Source organism: Plecotus auritus (assembly GCF_963455305.1).
Source record: "Plecotus auritus genome assembly, chromosome: 5".
In the NCBI taxonomy this organism is placed as follows: domain Eukaryota; kingdom Metazoa; phylum Chordata; class Mammalia; order Chiroptera; family Vespertilionidae; genus Plecotus; species Plecotus auritus.
In genome coordinates this window covers 183,473,175-183,488,972 of record NC_137776.1, presented here as the reverse complement: position 1 = coordinate 183,488,972, position 15,798 = coordinate 183,473,175, and the positions used below count along the sequence as shown (strand labels likewise).

Below are 15,798 nucleotides of genomic sequence, written 5' to 3'. Positions count from 1 at the left end.
TCCTATTCAGTAAGACACAGTCCTTCTGAACCTGGTCCCATGTGTAGGGACAGACTGAGTCAGCAGGGAGCAGTCACGTTTAGACAGGGCTGTTTTTAAGATAGTCATGAACCTGCGGGGGTTGCCTTCTGATCTGGTCATGACCTCCTCCTTTTTTTTTTTTTTTTTTTTAATAATGTTACATGCAGTAAACAATATTTCAAGAAAACGATTTTAAATATAATGTTACATGTGGTCATGACCTTCTTAACTCCACCCACCCGGTCCCCGCATTCCCCCTTATTCAGTGTACATCCCCTGGTGGTACTCTATGTGGGAATATTGGGAGTTTTTTGTTCGTTTGTTTTTTATAAACATAAGCTTACATAATGCTTTGCCCCTTGCTTATTACACCCCAAAACATTGATTTCTAATTCTATGTTAGAACTGGTAATGGGTGTCAGTAGAAAATGGTTGGGACAAGTAAATTCCAAATTGTCTGCATTCTTTTAAAACAACTTTTATTGTATTATAGGGTAGTGCTTAGTAACACTCAACTATGTGTGTGGCCTGTTACTGAGCAGTAAATTTTAAAGCGGAAATCGGAAAATGTTGGCTAGAGTTCTTTTCAGCTGTGAATAACAATGGCAGCAAACAGCAGTGCCACCAGCTCGGTGGCAGGCGTGTTTTTCTTCCACAAATATTGAAGCCTGACAGTAGCCCGGCCGAGACCGACATGTGCTCCAGTGTTGGGACTCAGGCTCCTCCTCTTTTTGTGCCAGGACACGAGGCTTCCATTTCCAAGGTCGCCTCACAGTGGAGATCCCGCCCCCACAGCTAATGTCCTACCACAGGAGCACAGATCACCAGACCCTCCCTCTACAGGGACTCGTGGGGTTTGCGCCTCTGTCCTCCTATCTTTTTCAATCTAGAGCATAGGCTGGGAACATGCTAACCTGCAGGGGCAGCTAGAAATGGGAGGCTTTTATTACCAGGGTAATGGGGTGAAGGCTGTGTGGGAGTCATCCATTAGATTTATTTTACCTAGTCTGTGGGGCAAAGCTAGGCCTATTACATGGAAGTCACAGCAAGCGTTCATATAAGAAAACATTCTGGGACAACTGATTCAGCTAAGAGGTTCCCTGGCAAAGAAGCCTCAGGAGCAGGCTAGACGACCATGTGTCTGGAATGTGCTAGAAGGGATCCATGGACCAGGTAAAAGGCATCGAATTACATAGTAAAGATTCCTTTCCAAGTTAAGGTTTTACGATTTTAATGTAATTGCAGATCTTAACAATTCTGTTCTATAGGAGAGAGAGACGTCAGAGAAAAATGAAAACTCTGATCTTTGTATCCACTTGTCATCACGTTTGTCATGATTTCAAGCTGTGGCACATGGTGCTAGACACGAATCTGTCTCCTTCGCCTTTTCCTGTGTCTTCCATTGATACAGCCCAGTGCGATTTACTGTCTCTGACGGTATGTAATTTCCAACAGGCTCCGCAAAGGGATCAATATCCTCATCTCCACTCCTGGGCGTCTGGTGGATCATATCAAATCCACCAAGAACATTCACTTCAGCCGCATCCGCTGGTTGGTGCTGGATGAAGCCGACAGGTGAGGCTGATCTGGAGGCAGGAAGGGCGCAGGGAAGGCTGGCTGTCCATCGTGACTGCAGCCCGGGCTACATGCCGTCCGCCTTAGATTAAACTTCCTTCTCCTGAAACCGCAGAATCTTGGATCTGGGCTTTGAAAAGACGATCACAGTGATACTCAACGCGATTAACGCCGAGTGCCAGGAACGACAGAACGTCTTGCTGTCGGCCACTCTCACAGAAGGTGAGCGAGGAGAGTGGATGCAGCTGCCAGGGGCCTGGCCTCAGAGCGGGGAGGAGTCTCAGGGCCCCTGGGGCGCGGGCAGAGGGCCAGTAGTCAGGCCGTGCTTCAGGGGCTCCCGTCAGGTGGGGAGGACGAGGAAGGCTGACGGCCACCACCTACGCCTGCGTGAGCCTTTCACTGCTGCCATGACCCACCAGCGCAGGGCTCGGGTCCTGACAAGGACGGCCTCTCACCACGCGCATCGTTACTGCCATCAGCCTGCCTTTCTCCTGAAGCGGCGTTGGACCTAAAAGTCTCGTGTCCTTTAAGCTCATTTCTGTTTTTCATCCTCGTGAGATGGAGCTTCTTAGCTGCCTTTCGTAGACGGGACGCTGGGCTTGGCCAAGTGGCACCGCTCTGCACCGACCCCACAGCAGGCCCTGTCTCAGCGACAGGACAGCTTCTGTGTCTGGTGTCGGCTTCACTCGGCACACCAGCTGCCACCAATACGCCTCATCGGCACTTCTGAGTGTATTCCAGAGAACATTAATTTTAAGATAATCCATGGAAAAGGGATTCTGTGCTCAGAAAATTTGGGAAATGCCACACATTACCTCCTCTTGGAGATTCGTGGTGCGCTTTCACACAGTAAAGGTCCTGAGAAGGCCTGTAAAGTCTTATGGAAGAAATCGTGGGACCTTTTTATCTGGGGTTGCATAACCACAGAACCCTTTCTGGGGGGCGGGATAGACCCCTGTTAATGTCCCTCTCAGTGGTTTCCCACAGGTGCGAGCTTAGAAAGGCCGGTGTGAGGGGGTGGGTGGGCTGTGGGAAGAAGTCCAGAGGTCCGCCCCACCAGATTGACAACTGGGCAGATCAGCGCGGCCTTTGGTGAAACCCGTCGGGAGTTGCCTAGTTCAGTGGTCGGCAAACTGGCCTAGTTCGCTCGCCTGCATGTGCAGCGTGCATAGGGACCAGTTCCCCAGTGTGTGCCTGTCACCTGTTTTGACTTCTTCACTCTGTCCCAGGTGTGACACGGCTCGCTGACATCAGTTTACACAACCCAGTCAGCATTTCTGTCCTGGACGAAGGCCTCTGTCAGCCGTACCTGACAGATGAGGAGTCTTCCGACGACTCTGACTCACTAAGTGACGACGATGATGACGATGACGACGACGACGACGACGACGATGATGATGATGAGCTGGACGGCTTTGCGATTCCGGAGGGTCTGGAGCAGTACGTGGTGGTGGTTCCCAGCAAGCTGAGGCTGGTCTGCCTGGCGGCCTTCATCCTGCAGAAGTGCAAGGTAGGACGGGCCAGGTCGGCTCCGTCGAGGGGAGGCCTGTGCCGTTGGTATCAGGCACTGCTGGCAGCGGGTGAGACGCGGTTCTCAGGCCTAACTGCTGGTGGATGTAGTGCAGGGGTGGGCAAACTTTTTGACTCGAGGGCCACAATGGGTTCTTAAACTGGACCGGAGGGCCGGAACAAAAGCATGGATGGAGTGTTTGTGTGAACTAATATAAATTCAAAGTAAAGGAGCGGAGGGGAGAGCAAGAGAACCGGGTAGAACAGCCGGATCCGGCCTGCGGGCCGTAGTTTGCCCACGGCTGATGTAGTGGCTCTAGGATTGTGGGAAAGCTCGGAGGCCAGTGATTGCCATTATGTTCAGCCTGAAGTCGGCCTTAAGTATCTTTCCTGGGGCTGATGCTGGGAGCAGCAGGGGTGTCGGGGACGCTGGATGTGAGACAGAGCTAGGGGCCTGTGCTTGCGTTTTTAAAGGACTCCCGGTACAAGCAGTCCTCGGGTTACGTCGGACGTACATCATTTCGTGGTTATGTCACCATCTCCCATTTATTTATTTAAAAAAATAAATAAAGTTCCGTCATTTTGACGTATGTACATATGTGCTTTGTTTTTTATTATTTATTTACCACAAGTAAAGGTCAGGAATCGTTACCTTTCTTTAAAATTTTTTTTTACTGTTTCACTTCATTACCGCTGTGTAAGTGCTCCACGTGAGTGACGTAGGTGCTTACGTAGGTGACGTAGGTGCTTATGTAGGTGGGTTCCGACTTAGCGAAATCGCGCCGTAGGAACGGCTCTCAGACGTAACCCGAGGACCTACTGTATTTGTATATTTATTTGCTAGTTTCGGTGGCACTTCTCTGGTACCCGGGGAAACAGTAGGGGGAAGGGCTTGAGAGTGAAGCTTCCAGATGCACTGCACGTGGCGGGTGTGCCGAGGCCTGAGGGGACGAAGAACAGTGCTGATAGGCAGCCTCACCCCGAAGCATGCTCTTCCCAGGTGTGGGAGCGTGATCAAGGTCATGGCTGTCAGTTCCCTCTCCTGCAGTCTGGTAGTATGGAGCATCCGTGTTAATTTCGAAAATAACTCCAAGCCGTCTGTCATCTGTTTCCAAACAGGGCCAGAGTGACTGTGTATTTTAGAAAAATACTCGTTTCAGTGTCACCTAATAAACCCTGTGGTGGTTTTCCCCTCTGTGTCCATGTAGTTTGAAACAGACCAGAAGCTGATCGTCTTTTTCTCGAGTTGCGAGCTGGTGGAGTTCCACTACCACCTCTTCTTCCAGACCCTGCTGGGCGGCGCCGGGGCCCCGGCGTCAGGGCAGTTACCATCTGGCGGCCCGCGATTAACATTCCTGCGGCTGCATGGCAACATGGACCAGGAGGTGAGCAAGCCCGGGGCCCATCCAACTTGATCACGCCCTCCACGGTCAGCACTGGCTCCCGCGGGGCTCGGGCAGGTGTCCCCTTAGGTGGGCGGCGCACGGGAACTGGACGCGGGCGCCCTGCCCGGGTGATGCGGGCGAGGGGAGCCTATTGTTCCGCCCGCCTGCTCCGGGGCTGGGCTCGTCCACCTGAGAGCTCACAGACCCTTGGCCTGCATCTACCTCAACCAGCTGTTAAGGCAACAGAGCACCACTAAGTAGCTGGCACCAGGGAAGGGTTTTGCCTTTTTAGTACCCAGTGTGTAATTAGGGCTTGATGTCTTCAAATTAAGAGCATTAATGGAGCTAAATTGTGGCTCCCATATGGTACCGCTGAGCGTGACTGCTGTCGTTGTCAACAAGATGCAGCGCTCTCTCAGCACTTGGGGTTGCGAGAGGGTCTGTGTCTCGCTCTGCCTCGGCTCTGAGTAACATTTTGGTTCAGGAAGAAGAGGAGAACACTGGCCTCGTTTTAGGTTCTAAGCTGCAAAACTCAGTGCACTCGGGGGTTGGGGCGGAGTGCGGAGTGGGATGAAGTCACTGCCTTGTGCAGGGCAGGACGCACAGGGCCCGAGATCAGAGCCATCTTGTCCTGGAGGCTGTTACAGGCAGCTCAGAAATGAGGGTGGGCCTGAACTAGAACCACATTGGAAAGGAGTGACATTTTTAGAGTATAATACACCTTAAAGGTCATCAAGTCCATTTCCCCTTTGTTTTTGCTTTTTTGGTTTAATAATTCAGGAAATGGAGGTTCAAAAAAGTGACTTTGCTCAAGGTCACTCAAGGACACAGCTTCTTATTTGCCACAAGATAGCATAGAATTTCCTATTTCAGCCTTTGTGAATTCTATCGGCTCTTTCTTTTTACCTTGCGGATGCCTGAGTCAATCGAATTGGTTGATTTCAGAATGCCGTACCATTTATGGTGTTTCTCTTTTTTCTTTTTTAATTAGTTTCCTAGTCCTCGGGGTCTGTTTTCACCAGAGGCATTCTGCAGGGGAGGCGGGTGACGGAGGAGCTGGCTGTGGACTCCGAAGGATCTGGGAATATGAATAGATCACACAGGAGCTTCTCTAGTCAAAGTAGTTCACACTCTTACTGTAATGGCAGTCTCCGGTGCTTGCAGCTGTGTGCCCCGGAGGCAGGCTCCTGGTTCTGGTCCTGGCCCTGCTGTTGACTGGCTGTGTGACCTCAGGGAACTCTCCTGCCTCAGTTTCCATGTCTCTCAAATGGAGCCAATAGTCGTATTTACTTCATGTGGTTGAGATGATTCATTGAGTTAATGCAGATAAAGTGCTGCTTAGCACAGGGCTGGCTCATAATCAGTGCTCAGTAAACGTTAAGGGTCATCAGGGATAGTTCCGTTCTTCAGCTTAGTAAATGTTAATATTTTACTTATATTGTTTTGTTTATTAAGTAGCCTTCACAGCCTCCCCATGAGTAGAGGATGGGAGGGAGTATCTGTATTTCATCTGGTGAATACTGAGGTTAAGCGTCTTACCCCAGACTGAGCTAAAACAGCCCCAACCACATATTCTTGGCCACTGTTCCACATGACCTGTGGTCTCCCTAAATGATGGGCGGGACCCCCACCAAGTGGACGGGCATTGGAGAGAAGTGAAGTCTGAAGTGGCTGCCTGGTGCTTGTGATGGAAGCTTAGGAGTTAGGTTTCCTCCCCTCCCCAGACCTGATCCATCGGGACGGGCTCTCAGGTGTGTGGGTGTCCCTTGGCAAGTGCCTCAGCCCCTGCGCCTCGGTGTCTCTGCCTGGAAAGGGGTGGTAATGGTACCTGCTCGGAAGGCTGTGGGAAGCGGATTCGTGCAGACGTGTAAAGCGTAGGCCAGCGTCTGGTACGTGGCTGCGCTCAGTGCACGCTGGTTGTCAGTGTCCACTGTCCTAAGCGAGGGGTCCCTGGGGTCCCACTTCTGCGACAACATGTGCATGTGAAAGACCGCGGCGAGGTTCCGCTCGGAGACAGGGCTATGCCAAAGTGGAGGGAGAGACTTCCTTTTTTCCAAATTTGTAGTAATTTGGTCACTTCCCTTTTTTGTTGCTGACAGGTGGACATGGCCACGTGTCCGCTGCTTGCGCCACTGGCTTTGCAAGTTCACAGGAAAGCCTTTGGTGTGCACTCCTTTGGCCAGCAAGCCTGCCTTTAGGAACTTACCGAAGGGAACAATTACGTGCACAGGCCTTACCGATAGAGATTTTATCACAGCTTGTTTGTAGTGGAGAACAGTCGGCCACGTAAATGGTGGCACACCCACCCGGCTGGTTACTCACAGTGTCGTCACAAGGGAGAGGATGTGGTTTGGAAAGATGTTCACGTCCTAGTGCTTTCTGATAAGAGTGTGGTTCTGGTAGAGGCCGTGTGGCCATCTTTCCAGAGCCCCTCCTTGGTTATGCTTTGCACAGGCCCGGGGGCATGGGGTTGTGGTGGTGGTGGTGGTGGTGGTGTGCTTCGAGCGGTGGGAAATTGCATTTTCTTCCTTCACCTTCAATGTAATTTTTCTACAGTTAAAATATATGCGGTTTATATTTTTTTGACCTTTTTTAAAAATGAGTCGTTAACAAAATTCCCCTGCAGGAAAGGTGGGTGGTTCTTCATTCCTCTCGCCCACCTGCAGGGAAGTGTGTCCCTGGGGGCTGCCCCTGCTCCAGGGTGGCTGATCTGGAGGATGGGCCCAGCCTGGCGCTGCCCTCCTGACAGCCCAGAGTCTAGTCCTGGGCCTGTTAGATGTGAGCACTCATTGCTTCCCTTCCTCCAAAGCCTCTGTTCTGGGCCCGAATGCAGTCCCAGCAGAAGGAGACTGGGAAGCACGGGAACCAGCTCGCTGGACTCAATCTCAGCTGTGAGGCTTTTCCTTGTCTTTGCAGGAGAGAACAGCAGTGTTTCGCGAATTTGCACAGGCCGGCCCTGGCGTCCTCTTTTGCACGGTACGTATCATCTGTGCTCCGGTGAAAATGAGCATTTCTGCAGTTGGTGGTTGCAGTTTTTCTCTCCCGACAATGTGCCTTGCAGCTGCCCCACAGACAGCGGGAATCCCAGGGCTCTTGGTGTGGCTGGTCCCTTGGCACCTCTGGTTTGTCACCTGACTTAGTCACAGGTAGCCGCTGCCACTGTGCAGAAGACTCAGCTATTTGCTCACTAATAGTGGCAGCTGTTGGTCTGAAAACGTGTGAATCTTGCTGATTCCTAGCCACCAAAAACTTGTAAATTACAGCTATCGGGAGTAATTAGAGCTGGGAAAGTCTTTCCGCAACAAAATCACTCGATGCACCTTGCTCACCTCCTTCCAGGAGCAGCTGCCCGTGGGCAGTTTGTCTGCTGGCGTCTGTCACTTGCCCTCCAGTGTGCAGGCAGTTGCCTCGCCCCATCGCTGCCACCCTGGAGGCTGCCTCCAGCCCCGCGCTGGCCCTTTGAATGCACGTCTCAGGCTCGCTCCAGATGGCAAGTCCCGCCTTCGACGGCCCTTCTCTGGGGATGACTTCAGCGGGGCTTTGCTGGCTCCCCAGATTAAAATCCCTCCAAATGTGTGTCGTCGTGGTGATGCAGCTTAATCCCTGATGATGATTTGAGAAATCCCTGTCCACCCAGCAGGGAAACTGCGCTGTAAATGGAGTAACCCGGTGATGACGTGCTGTTTAGAAGCAGGCGAATAGCTCTTGGACCACCCGCTAGGCCTCTAATGAATTACTCTTTAAGGAATTCCTGCTCTGTGTTCAGCGTTACTTAGCGGTGCTTTCTCCCTGAACTCAGAGTGTATGGGTGAGTGCTCCTGTCTTTCTTGTGTAAGATCATATATAAGACGGCCTGCCAGCCAGCAGTGTGCCGATTCTCACGTGTGCCAAGCGTGGTTGGCCAGACGGAGAATAGTTACTGGGAGCGCTGGCCTCAGAGGTCTGAGTCCGACCCAGCGGCCTCTCCTCCAGGAGCCCGAACACAAGTCAGGTGCTAGTGTTCGCTTTAAAACCATCTTCACAGGCCCGGGCCTACCCTGAAGACAAGTCCAAATAATCTGTGTGATAAAGAAATTTCTCAGGAGTTCTCATCATGTCCACTAGTACCTTCTGCGGCCGGACCCTTCCCGTCTCCTCTGTCCCCACTTTCCTGCTTGTTCCTTACCCTCAACCAAGCCGGCCCCTCTCGCACGTCCTCAAATGTGTCATTCTTGCTTTCCCTGGGGACCAGCCCCAGCCAGCAGAGCACCCCCTCCACTGGGCCTGCGCGGTTGTTCAGGACTAGTCGCCTGTGCTGCTCTCCTCCACCTTCGCTTATTTTGCTTGAAGTCCGCTGTTAGGTCTGCAGTTCTTAATTCCCTCCTCCCGGGGATTCCCGCTGCCCGGAGACTCGGAGACAAAGGAGTGCGACGCAGGGGCCGTGAGCTCCATCCACAGCCCAAGTGCACGGAGGCTCTCGGCTTTCTGTGGGGCCTGTTTTTAGGTGAAATTTCTCTTTTCCACTTTATTTCATTGTGTTAATGGCAAGATCCTTGGGAGGCTGTTGGCTGTTTACTCAGCTACGCTAACTCATGTTGCCAGTTTTTTGGCGGCTCCAGCCAAGATCTCTCGCCTCTGACAGCTTCTGCGCTCTCTCCTTCCTCCTCTGTTTGCGCAGCCCAATCTGTCACCCGGACAACGGGGGCCTGTACCCCGCTGATGGCTCCCACACACGGCAGTAATGACTTTTGGCAGGCTGGGACGGCGCAGAGGAGAGCTCGCTGCGTCCCTTCCTCAGAGCGCCGGCGGCCCCTCTCCCTGTTAGTAAAAGCACTTTGTGAGGATCTTGGGTAAATAAATGAGTCATTTTAATCCAACTGACAGGCTGGCACCTGAGCAAGCTGCCTTCCATCTGTGCTCCTCCGTCTCGTGGAGGCGGCCGGTCGTCAAGCTGGGCCCTCCCGGCCTCACCACCGAGTGTCTTTCAGAGCTGACTTTAGCGGTTCTTCTGCCCTAGTTAGGGTACAGGAGTGCAAGGGGCTGGGCCTGAGTTCTGACGGGGCTGCTGAGGCCGAGGCCTCTGCTGAATCCTCAGCAGGTCAGCTTCCTGGTGCCCCGGTGCCCGCTGCTGCCATTGCAGGAGCAGCAGCGTCCTGCCATGTGGGCAGCCTCCTGGTGCCCCGGTGTCCTGCTGACGGCATTGCAGGAGCAGGGAGCAGGGTCCTGCCTGTGCCCCCTGCCCCGGGGGGAGGGTGTGAGCGGGGAGGAGAGCAGGGAGGCTTTCACCTACTGCCTGATCACCACCGCCCAGTCCTTCCTCCAGCAGGAAGTGGAATGAGATTGCTGCTCAGTGTTGGTGTGCCTGGCCTCATTTGGTCTTCGGTCACCTCTGGAGATAGACAGGGTGGATCTTACAGCCTTTCTTCGGCGTGTGCACTGAGGCTCGGGGCTCAGTTGACTCTCCCAGATCGAATGGCTGCTGAAGTCCGTCCTCAGTTCCTGGAGCAGGGAGAGGACTTTCTCCCCCTCTCTGAGGCCGCCAGGCCCAGAATGGAGAGACGTGCTTAAAGGCATAGCTGATCAAGGCTGAGGGGTGGTTGGCTGTTGGGGAGGTCCCCCCACCCCAACACAAGAAGTGGGATGCAGGGAGCACTGTGAGCTGGTGTCATGAGCCAGGCCACCAGGTGGGAGGCAGGACTTGGACCGGTCGGATGAGAGGCTGCAGTCTGCAGTCACTCCTAACTCACCACTTCAGCGCATGTGCACTCCGTGACATGTGTGAACATCAGACGCTGTGTTAGAGCTTCTTGGTTGAATTGACTAAACTGACGAGCATTACATTTTCTGCAAAGCCCTCCCGTCTGTCCGGCTCCGGGAGCCCCTTGTCTGCATGCACCACCACCCCCTGCGGAGCACGTCAATAACACGTCATTTCTTAAGGAGAGCTCAGCACACTATAGCCACCAGCTATGGTCAGGGCAGAAGGCAAGTCCCAGGCCCCTTTCAGGAGAGCGCTAGTTTTCTCAAAGGCATTGCTTGGGATGGGCCTGCAAGCACCTTGTGGGCGCTCGGTACCCTTCGTACGTTAAACGCATCAGAAAGGCAGCCTGGCGCTGCGGGGAGGAGAGCAGTGAAGGTGGACTGGCGTGTCCCGCCCCCGTGCTGGGCGAGGTGGATGCGGCACGGAGTCTTCCTTGGTCCCAGGCAGCGATCGTTTTAACGTGCTTCTTGCAGAAACTTGCATAGGATGATCATTTTTCAAAAAAGCCCATATACATTTGACTCGTTCAGAGGGGAGAGGGGAGGCTGCTCCTGCAAAGGATGCCAGCTCTCAAATGGGAGGAGGGCGTGCGAGACAGGAAGTCATCCTCGCAGCCATCAGGGTAACACACAGACAGGCAGCACCCACAGAGGCTGAAACCACTGGTGGAAGGATTTGGGAAACAGTCTCCCAGTTTCACTCCCCAGTTTCTCACTAATTACAAAGGCAAAGGTACCTTCAGATGCAGAGAGCTGGTGGCGCCCCTTGCTCAGGCGAGTGGACATGGCATCGCCATGCAGGACGGACTGCGCTGGTGCGTCGCGCGTTGCTGGGCAGCGGAGGGACACCCCCCCCCCCCCATGTCTTCTGCAGTGCAGCTGGAGAACCGTGAACCGGGACTCTTAGGAAATAGTGTTCCTCAGCACTGAGTTTCCTATGTAGAAGGATGTGCTTTTACTTAGGAGGCGCGTGCTGAAGTATGTAGGGGTACAGCGTCATGGCGTCCCCGCGGACTTGCGGTGGTTCAGAGAAGCGTGTGTGTGGGGAGGGAGAGGAGGCAGACGCCCCAACCATCAGCATCGGCGCGTTCCGGTGAAGGCGGGCAGGCGCTCGTGCTGCTCCAACTTCTCCGTAGGCTGCCTTTTTCTAAGCGACCATCTGGGGGGGTGTCCATCTATCGTTAGAGGAAAAGAAAACAAACAGGAAAAGGCAAAGAGGAAATAAAACCGCCCAACCCCTCTGCCGGGAGAGAAGTCAGTTGGCAGTTTGGGTGACCCTCCGGGGGCTGGTTCTCAGGTGCCTGCTGCGCCATCTGTCCCTTCTTCCACCCGAGTGATGCTTCGTTTGGGTTTGGGTTTGACCTATTTCTCCTTGGATTTTTTGGTGGAGGAACCAGACCATTTGTCCCACCCGGATTTGCCCCGTCTGTCCTCGTGGTGCTTACCTTGCCCCGCCCCCCATAGTCCCTCTAAACTAGCAGTTAGTCCAGGCCCCTAATGAGGCCCAGGGTCTGGGGTTTGCTTTGGAGAACAGGTGACCCTGCACTTCATGTGGCACGACAGCTGGGCGTCTCACTCTTTAACTTGCAGCCATTGACACAGCCCCCGAGCCCCAGTTCTGAAGGCCCACTGGCGGACGTTAGCTCCCTCCTTCCCTCTCCCTTCCTCTCCACGTAACTATTTTTTAAAACTTTTTGGGGTTTCCCTTTATTATTTCTTTTAGAAATATGGGCAAATATACTTTATTTTCCTCATTTCTTACACAAAAGTATGTTACACAAGAAATACACCCTAGTGAGTCTCCCTGGGAACTCCCTTTCATGGCCCATACATGCGGGGTGGGTGTGCCGAATCGGGTTCACTGTCTCCTGCTAGACGTTGGGGTTTTGCCAGGCCTGCAGCACAAGCTGCCGACACAAACAGCCTTGTGCGTGAGAGTCCATTTGTATTTTTGCCAGTGTGTCCTCAGGATGGATTTCGAGATGTAAGATTGCTCTGGGTCAAAGGGCAAGCACATAGCAGTTTTGCTGGATGTTACCAAATTCCCCACCACAGCGCGGGAAGGTGTGGCGCCTTCTCTGAGGTGGGAGCAGAGAATGTAACATGGCCTTGGAATCATGGTTGTTTTGAAGATCGGTCATGGTAACGCAGGTGAAGTGCCGCGCGGGGTCTGGTGTGTAGGAAGTGCCAGGACGCGTTGGCGGGGTGCTCTTGCTACGACTGGCAGCGTGAAGATGAATGCCAGTGCAGGTTGGTTGCCGAGGGCCGGAGGAGCCAGAATGGCCAGAGAGTGGAGTCCGCTTTGCAGGTGGCAACCAGCCGGAAAGGAAAACGGATTTCTCCACTGCTTCCTAGTTTTGCCGGTCTGGCCCGTCTTTGGCCCGCCTTCTGATTGAGACGACAGAAGCGGGCGCTGCCTGGGCCTTTGCTGCTCGGAGGCTGTCGGCAAAGGCGCAGGAAATGCTTTGCGGCACCTCCATGAGGGGTGCCGGGGTGACCTTCCCAAAGCCCGCCTCGGCGCAGGTCGTTCACTCTGGTGTGGGCGCGGGATGGGGCTGATAACCCAGGAATGCATTCCTCATAGAGTGTTTCAGACAAAATGTAAAAGTGGTAAGAAATGCTGGAAGTTTCAGAATTCTTCCAAGGCACACCTGAGAATGACGGTGTAAGGACCTGGGCTCCCCGCAGGGACGGTCTTGTGGGGAAGGGGCTGTGGCCACCTCCCCAACGGGTTCCTAGCACTTACCCCTGAGTCAGAACTTGGAACCACAAATGGACTGGTGGCTTCCTGAGGCTGTGTGTAGACGTGTGTGTGTGTGTGTGTGTGTGTGTGTGTGCGCGCGCGTGTGTGTGCCCACCCTCTTTTTCTGCATGAGGTTATCAACAGATCTGTGACCCCCACATGGTTCAGAAACTCAGTCCTAAGCCGTCTTCTTTTCTGTTTTGAAGGATGTTGCAGCTCGAGGCTTAGATCTCCCTCAAGTCACATGGATTGTTCAGGTAATTTTTTAGTTGTTAAGGTGTGAGCTCGAGGCAGGAATATATGATCATGAGTAGATGCGCTGGCTTTAAGTAGAATAATTATCATTACCCTCCTGGGTGTTGCCCTGGTAACCAGGCAGCAACCGGCCTTATCTGCACAATTCTCCTGACATCTTTCCTTAACTCAGCCCACCTGACTGCTGCAGCAGCAAACAGCCAGCCTGCAGTCTTGGGAGGGGCCCGCTGCTCCCAGCTCCAGACCTAACGCCTGTCACACGCAAAGTTCCAGCGATTTGAAAATAACAGGAATTACCCGGGCCCCTGGGAGGCCTCATTGTGTCCAGGAGGAGATGGCTCAGCTGTCCTGAGAGCCGTGTCCTGTACATTGACCTGCAGGGGGCAATTAAGTCGCTGACAGCATCTTACACAGACCGCGAGCCTTAGACACTTTGCCAGAGGGTATGGGCATTAGCGCTAGGGCCTGGTGGTTTTAGTTGTCTTTTCTTTTCGTTAGTCTGCAGAGTGGTATTTTCAAGCCCTCTGAGTGCGGGCCAAGGGAGACATGCCCTGTTTACGTGAATCATGGTTTATTTACATTCCGGTGCAGCCACACGCCTGTCACTGGCTGGGGAATCTCTGCTCCCCGCAGGTGATCACGGTGTGACGAGAGGCGCCAAGTCTTCCTTCCTGCTGGCCTCAGAGCGAGTTAAAGATGAAGAGGCGAGGGTGGCTGGGATGTGTGCAAGGCCAAACACAGAGTCGGCCATTTAGAGCCTTATATCGTGAATATTGACTAGTCTGATATGCCCTCTGACCTTTGATTCATGTAGTAGCAGAGGGCAAAAAGGAGAATGAATATAGGGTCAGTTTCGATGATGGTGAAGTTCTTGCCATAGACAGCATACGATGCTGTGTGTAATACATCCCGCTGAGTTCTAGAACCCCTTTGCCCTGAGTCAGGAGCGCTGTCCGTGGGGCAGGAGCAAGTCCCTGTGGGGAGGAAGCTCCGCTCCCCTGGGACCGAGGGCTGCAGGCAGGTGGCGGAGACCACCTCCTGGGGCCCCGCCCAGAGCTGACCTCCGGTCAAGGTCATCGGCCCCTTGCTCTTTGCCCGTCAGGCTCCTCTGCGGCCTCACCTCCACTGCCGTCTGCCAGGGAGTAGGCCAAGGTCATGTGGTTGTCTGCAGAGGTTTACCCCAGCTGCCCACACTTTCACCTTGCACAGTTACCTCAGTGAAAAGATGCAAATAGGAAGCTGCAGAGACCTGTGGAGAAGTAAAATTAGAAAGGAGATACTGGGACGAGGAGACATCTCGTTTATCTGAAACTTGGCCGCTGTTCACGTTGGCCTGTCAGAGCCTCGTTATTTCCAATGAAGCAGGAGTTTCAGGGTTGAGTGACTTCTCCTTGTGATTGTTAGGGTAACCATAGCACCAGGATTTAATTCTTGGGATACCTGGAGGCAGGTGAGGGGTATTGCACTTCCAATTAATGGCAGTCCCTTGATCTGTGAATGCCTTCATTTCTGTTGCCCTTTTTAGTACAACGCTCCGTCTTCAGCCGCGGAATACATCCACCGGATCGGGAGAACCGCCCGCATTGGCTGCCACGGGAGCAGCCTGCTCTTCTTGGCTCCTTCGGAGGCAGAATATGTCAGCTCGCTGGCTTCTCACAAAATCAAGTGAGTCAGAAACCCGAGCGGCTCCGGCTGATCTCACCTAATTAACTTTCTGTCGCTTCTTATAGCGGCTGGGCCTTGTAAGCTGACGAAGAGCCATTAACCCTTGTGATCCCTAAATGAGTCCCAGAATAGCCAGTGGCAACAGCTAAAACCCTTCATGCCATCAGCACATGACAACTTCCATTGTGTTGTGAGACTAAGTCATAGGACGACCTGTCGCCTCCGTGTTTCTTGCAAGGAGGCCCGTGTTTCGTGCTCTGGCAGCCGGCTTCTTGTAGACCGTTTTGTTCATGATTCTTATTTCTTGCAATTAATGTTTTGTACCTTTAAAGGTGGTTATCTTTGTTTTATTTTGTTTCGTTTTTAATCCTTACCTGAGGATATTTTTCCCATTGTTTTTCAGAGAGAGTGGAAGGGGGAGAGAGAGAAGCATCCATGTGAGAGGCACATCAATTGATTGCCTCCTGCTCGCGCCCTGACCGGGGGCCGGGAGCAAACCCAAAACCCAGGTTTGTGCCCTTGACTGGGAATCGAACCGAGACCCTTTGATGTGTGGGCTGACACATCAGTGGTCGGCAAACTGCGGCTGGCGAGCCACATGCGGCTCTTTGGCCCCTTGAGTGTGGCTCTTCCACAAAATACCACGGCCTGGAAGAGTCTATTTTGAAGAAGTGGCGTTTGGCATTAGAAGAAGTTTAAGTTTAAAAAATTTGGCTCTCAAAATAAATTTCAATCGTACTGTTGATATTTGGCTCTGTTGACTAATGAGTTTGCCAACCACTGCTCTAACCATTTAGCAACATTAACCAGGGAGAAGATGGTTTATTTTTGAAAAAAGTAATACTTTTTACTCATCACACAATTCCCCTTCCCTCAGGAAAGCAAACCTGGAAGGAAGTGATTGGG

The 15,798-nt window shown here is 53.0% G+C and overlaps 1 protein-coding gene across 1 annotated transcript in view; it reads left to right on the top strand.

Annotated features, from left to right (window-relative positions):
- The window catches only part of DDX31 (DEAD-box helicase 31), a 58,659-nt gene that overhangs the window by 17,911 nt on the left and 24,950 nt on the right, over window positions 1–15,798 (top strand). The window contains exons 10-16 of the mRNA XM_080669798.1: window positions 1,477–1,596; window positions 1,712–1,818; window positions 2,826–3,106; window positions 4,314–4,490; window positions 7,407–7,466; window positions 13,179–13,229; window positions 14,753–14,892. Of these exons, the coding sequence (XP_080525924.1) occupies window positions 1,477–1,596; window positions 1,712–1,818; window positions 2,826–3,106; window positions 4,314–4,490; window positions 7,407–7,466; window positions 13,179–13,229; window positions 14,753–14,892 (936 nt within the window). The remainder of the gene's footprint in view (window positions 1–1,476; window positions 1,597–1,711; window positions 1,819–2,825; window positions 3,107–4,313; window positions 4,491–7,406; window positions 7,467–13,178; window positions 13,230–14,752; window positions 14,893–15,798) is intronic.